The sequence below is a fragment of the Sinocyclocheilus anshuiensis genome, unplaced genomic scaffold, assembly GCF_001515605.1.
Source record: "Sinocyclocheilus anshuiensis isolate Anshui unplaced genomic scaffold, SAMN03320099.WGS_v1.1 scaffold1141, whole genome shotgun sequence".
NCBI classification, from domain to species: domain Eukaryota; kingdom Metazoa; phylum Chordata; class Actinopteri; order Cypriniformes; family Cyprinidae; genus Sinocyclocheilus; species Sinocyclocheilus anshuiensis.
Window position 1 is genome coordinate 274,557 of NW_015554222.1, and position 6,120 is coordinate 280,676.

The following is a 6,120-nucleotide window of genomic DNA, read 5'->3' on the forward strand; positions in this document are numbered from 1 at the left end:
CACATATACATATACATATATATATATATATAAATTAATTTAATAATATGATAAAAACTGCCTATATAATGGCTATGATATGTCGTCATATACATTTATACATATTTATATACATATTTTATTACACATTTAAAATGTATATATATACATAAATGAAATGTATATAATATTAAATAATATCAATAATATTCATAACTATGATTACTTTTTATATATAAATGATATAATAAATAATTTAATAGTATGATAAAAACTGCCTATATAATGGCTATGTCGTCATATATATTTATACATATTTATATACTTATTTTATTACACATATTTAAAATGTAAAAATAAAGAAAATGTATATATAAATGTATTTAAATTTACAAACTTATATGATAAAATCATCAGGCTTGAAATCATCATTCTATTTTGCATTTGTGATTTTTTTAAGAACCTGAATCTCAATGATTATTAAATGATTACTTCTTTTGATGGCACAAAGTGTCCACCCACACACACTTACACATATATAGAGATGCACACACCCACATACAGAACGAAAGCAAACCCATGTGTACACAGTTACACACACACACATCTGTATGCACAGAACCTTTACCCTGTGGCAGTTCCAGTAAATGACAATCAGTGCAGTGAGATGAAGCTCACCGTATTTTGTCTGCTAATGTGATTCACATAACTGGGCAGGTTGCTCCATGTTTTGGGGTAATCACAGTGATGTTTAGTTGATACCAGTATCTTCAGTGAACAAACACTATTACGCAACACTGTCATTCGAACTGTCACAGACCTCAGAAAGCCATAATTGTGACATTGACCATCATAAGAGGCATATGAAGCATGAAAACAACACAATTCACTGAGATTCTCTGTAAAGCACTTACACAGGTGCACATCCATCATGGCAACACATAATCGGCTAATTATCTCCATTGTCTCCTAAGCTGCAAGGATGCAGACAAACTAACACACCGTCTGTGTGCCGTCTCTGACAGTCCTTGATAACCTTGAGCCAGCATTCAAAAACACACAAGACTCATGGATCATCTCACGTCTTACCCTCTCCTCACTATTTCGCCTCAGCGTCCCCACCGGCAGCTTAAGGAGAAGCCTGCGGGTCCTACTGGGCGTTACGGCCGCCTGGACCACCATGGTGTGCGTGTGAGTGTCTGGTCCGCGAGCGTTCAGCGTCTGCTGTCCCGCCACAGACAGACGGGCTGTTCCTCTCTCTCGATCCGTCTCCACGGCTCCCTCCCACCTATTTTCCAGCCGGTCTCTCCTTGTTCCTCTTTTGAATGTGTTCACACCTTCTTTGCTGATGTTTCTTGCACTCTTTCTGTCCGTTTTGCCTCTGTCCCTGTGTCTTTCAGCGGTGGGTGTCCTCACTATGGTCCTCAGCCCATACTGTGTCGGCTTTCATACTGCTTCCTCAGGAGAAGCGCGTGTGAGTGAGAGAGCGAGTAGAAGGGAGGGAGGTTGTTGTCTCTCTCTCTCTTTCTCTGGTAGTAGCCGTGGAATGGCGTGTGCGCTCCAGATACGTCAGCCTCACTTCCTCCAGTCAAACTCAATCCAGGTCACTGGATTAATATGAGTATAATCATATACACACACGTGAGTCACGTGACGCTGCGCAAGAATGTATGTGTGTGTTTATACAGCAAAGTTCATGCTGTTGTGTATATGTTAATGTTTATGATAAGGGATAAAGTGTGTGTGTATGTGCTGTAAAATATCCATTCTCCTGCTCAAACAGAATATCTGATGTTTTGCCATCTGCTGTTCAGATTAGCCGTAAATCCCATGGCTGCTTTCACCAGACAGACCACACACACACACACACACACACACACACACACACACACACACACACACAAAGGGAAAATACCCTCAAGCTGCCAACAAGATTACACACTAGGGATCGTTGTATGCGTGTGTAGGACATTATCGCCTGTATGTCCTAACAGGGACCATGTCTTGTTAAAAACTGCACTAAACGCCTGTCCGTCCTTCTCTGCTCTTCAGAACTCAATGAAGCAAACAGACAGCTACACTCTTAAAAATAAAGGTTATTTATTGGCATCTGTGGTTCCATGAAGAACCTTTAACATCCATGGAAACTTTCCATCGCACTAAAGGTTCTTTATAGTGGAAAAAGGTTCTTTAGATTATTAAAATGTTCTTTACACTAAGAAAAAAAATGTTCTTTTAAGAACTGTTCACTGAAAAGTTAATTGAACATTGGTGAAAAAATGGTTCTTCTATGGCATCACTGTGAAAACATCCCTTTGGAACCGTTATTTGTAGAAGGTAGTATTAAGTGAGTTTTATGGAGATTGTTTGTCTGGAAACTGCAACTCTGGAAACTCGAGAAAAAATCTGAATCAATCTTGAATGAAAAAACTCTAGTATGCTGTATGCCTTGACAGCATTTTAAATAATTTACTCACCGTCATATTGTTCCAAACTTTCTTCAAAACAAAAAAGAAGGTATTAATAAGCTGGTTTTGTCCAGAGAATGGAAGCCTGTGGGGTCAAAAACAACACTGGACCCCACTGATATTCATTATACAGGAAAAAAAGAGAAAATTTTCCAAATTATTTTGACTGACCTGAGGGTGATTAAATGATGACAAATTTTATTTTGGGGTGAACTATCCCTTTAAGACAGCATTGGTGTGCTCCCATCAAGAAGGCTGTTTTAAAAGTATGCTGCCTTCTAAGATACCTTATTTTGACTAGTTTCTAATGCAGAAAAGGAGAAGGCAATCCCAGAATGCATTGCTATGAATTAAGTAAAAGTTGAGAGAAATATCAAATGCAAAAACACATTATTCAATGATAAAAATGGCCAAAAATGGACTTACATTGATCTGTATATATATATACAAAATTAAATGCTAAAAAAAGACTTACAGGGAACTATCTATATACAAAATTAAATGTTAAAAAAAACAACAAGATTTTTTTTAAATGTTATTTTCCTTAAAAACTATTTTTTATTGAATAACATGCATTTCTTGATATTTCTGAAATCACAAAATGAATCATGGCAAATTAATTTAATATGAAAATTTGAAAAGGCTGAGAACTGCAACTTCTGCATGAACAAGCAGCACTCATATTTACGGTACTTTACCAAATGTAAACTCTAGTTTTAACTCTGTTTGCTCTTTGTCTCATATTATTGCATTAAACATTTTAGTCACTCTCTCTCTAGAGAGAGAGAGAAAGAGAGAGAGAGAGAGAGAGAGAAAGCTAGGAGCTTTCCTTCTAATCCCTGCTCAGCATCATTCATTCAATAGCTGCTCTAGATTAGGAATATTAAAAACCGTTTCTATTTTTACAGAGCTACAAAGCCACTGAGGGTCTAGATGGCTCTTTGCCTTATATTGCATATATACAGGCTGTTCTTTATAGCTAAATTATGCCAGTGGTGATAAACCAAGATGGGGAACAGGGGAACTGATAAATTTGTCACACCGTGTGTATTGGTTCCCTCCCCACTCACACACTAAACCAAGCTATTACTTCCAGTGTAACCGTGACATTCTTAATACAATGCGAGAGTGGATAAAATGCCCAGGGGTACAAGTACTAACCCACACACACACACACACACACACACACACATATATATATATATATATACACACATACACCTTCCTGAGAGTTTTCTCCAACACAGCAGGCCATTTTAGCAAATAGGTGAACAACATGTCACCATTTAAAACATGGTAAATGAACCTGTCACACTCTCACTGTTCGGCAAAATGAATTTATCCAATATAATAACACAAACAAAATCTCTAAGCACCTTCAATAACACAAAAGAGAGAGTACGGCAGGTGATGGGGGAGGCTGTTCGAGTCTTGCTGAGATGGTTTAATAGAGTTCTGGAGCTCTGCCTCTGTTCTGGGACTGCAGGGGCTCGTCCAGACTCTGTTTACACTGCACCCTTCAATCTTAGCCCATGGCACTGTGTGTGTGTGTCTCAGATGGCGTACGTTGCAGTCTGCGTGGCTGTTATCCAAAGTGAGTTTTCATAAATTACCATAATTACTGCAAAACCCCACACACAGAAAAACATCTATCCACACCAACGCTCTTCTCAGAGGTCTGAACCCGGTCCTACATTGGTATGAACGGAAGACAACTGGATGGAGAAGGAAAGGGTTTCGTAATACTTATCGTGGGAAAGGGTGAGGCTGAGAACGCAGAATGAAACATGAAAGAGGGAAAACACGAACGCTGACAGCAATGGTTTGTTTGGCATGTTGGAATAATTCACTTCAGAGAAGCAAATTGATAACACTCCTGGGGTTATTGAGTCTACAAATGATCAACAGCCACTTTAATTTTCCTCATTAAAATAAAGCACATATCTGTTATCAAGCGCTGCAGATGGTTTTTGGAAATACTGAACCGTTTCAGAGGAGAATATTCACAGTTATCATAGACAAAACAAACTTATAGAAGCCGTATTCTATGATTTTATAGCTTTTTTTCTCCCTGAGTGAGAATCTTAGTCAAAGTATCCTGCGCTACATAAACACAATTTCAGTTATAATTTAGTTTCACATGATCATTTCACTTGACCTTCTATAGAAGCCAGTCTCTGCTTTGAAGTACAAAATAAAACAGGTAATTGTGACAAAGTTTACAATAAGGAAAACTAGTCATATTTTGAGTTATAAAGTTAAGGTAGATTTAAGATAGTTCTGAGAGATGAACACAATTGTTAGAAATGAAGTCATAGTGTAAGATAAAGTCACAAATAGGGGAAATAAAGCTGCATTTATAAGATATAAATTTTATGTATGTAAAATAAGGTTTCAATTATGTAATACAAAAAAACATGGTGTACAATACAAAGTTACAATTAAAGAAAATACATTTCTATTTATTAGATATAAAAAAGTATAGATATAAAGTCACAATTCTAAGATTTAAGGTTGAAGTGAGAAATAAAGTTGCAATTTGAGATTAAAAGTAATAGTGTAAGATATAATGTCATAATTATGGGACATTATATCTTAGTAAATTTGCATTTATGAGATAATTGATAAAAGTCAAAATTCTAAGCTCTAAAGTTGTAGTTACAAAAAATTAAGTTGAAATTGTAAGAAATAAAGCAAAAAATAATTCACAATTATGGGAAATAAAGTCGCATTTATGAGATATAAAAAGTTGATATTATCGGAAATGAAGTTGAAAGTATATAAAAAGTCATATTGTAAGATATAAATTCAAAATTGTAAGATTTAAGGTTGTAGCTACAAGAAATATAGTTATAGATACAAAGTTATAATGCAAGATATAAAGTCACAGTCATGGAAAATACAGTTGCATTTATGAGATACAGCATAATACTTTTCAATTACGGGAAATAAGTTTGTAATTGTGAGATAAGAATAATCATATTTTAAGACATAAATTTACTATTTCAATAAGTAAAGGTTTAGCAGCTTAGAAAATCCTCTTTTTTCATGATATGGTTCCTTTAAATATCAAACTGGCAGAAAAATCAATCCCAGACAATACATGGGAGTTGCCCTCTTCACCGGTACATGAACTGAAGGATGTCTTACATAACACAAGGCAAAGGCACACAAGGATCTACCAAAAACCTATTCTTCAACTCCAAATAAACCCCAACAGTGAGAGGGACCGAGTGTTTTGTCCCTGGTGCAATGTTTGAATACTGGTTGTCGTTGCTTTGTGAGCTGGAAACATGAAGAAAGAACCTGCAGTTTCTTCAGGCTGAAACATTGGAACAATGCCGTGTGTGTGAGGTGCATTTACAATAGAAATCACTGAATACAGAACAACACTACAGCACTGCCAAACACACAAGCCAAAGTCAAACAAACACACACAATGGAGTTTATCGCTCATTCTTTAGTGACTGCTTTCACCCTGTCCTCTAGTTGGCCGTTGTTACTTTTGGGAGACTCACATACACACTGTGAAATTGTGTGTGTGTGATAGAGGGGCAATAAAATGCAGTCACAGCCAGCTTTGCCCTTACACCACCCCACTGTTCCCATGGTGACCAGTGACAGAATACTGCCCGTGCCCTCTGCCATCACAGCTACTGAATCATCAACACAC

General features: G+C 36.7%; 1 protein-coding gene across 1 annotated transcript in view; it reads right to left on the reverse strand.

Annotated features, from left to right (window-relative positions):
• LOC107671155 (FERM domain-containing protein 4A) overlaps positions 1-1,589 on the reverse strand; it is an 83,296-nt gene extending 81,707 nt beyond the window's left edge. Inside the window, exon 1 of the mRNA XM_016464018.1 lies at positions 1,069-1,589. Within this exon, the coding sequence (XP_016319504.1) occupies positions 1,069-1,161 (93 nt within the window). The 5' untranslated portion in view covers positions 1,162-1,589. The remainder of the gene's footprint in view (positions 1-1,068) is intronic.
• Positions 1,590-6,120: the final 4,531 nt, after the last annotated feature.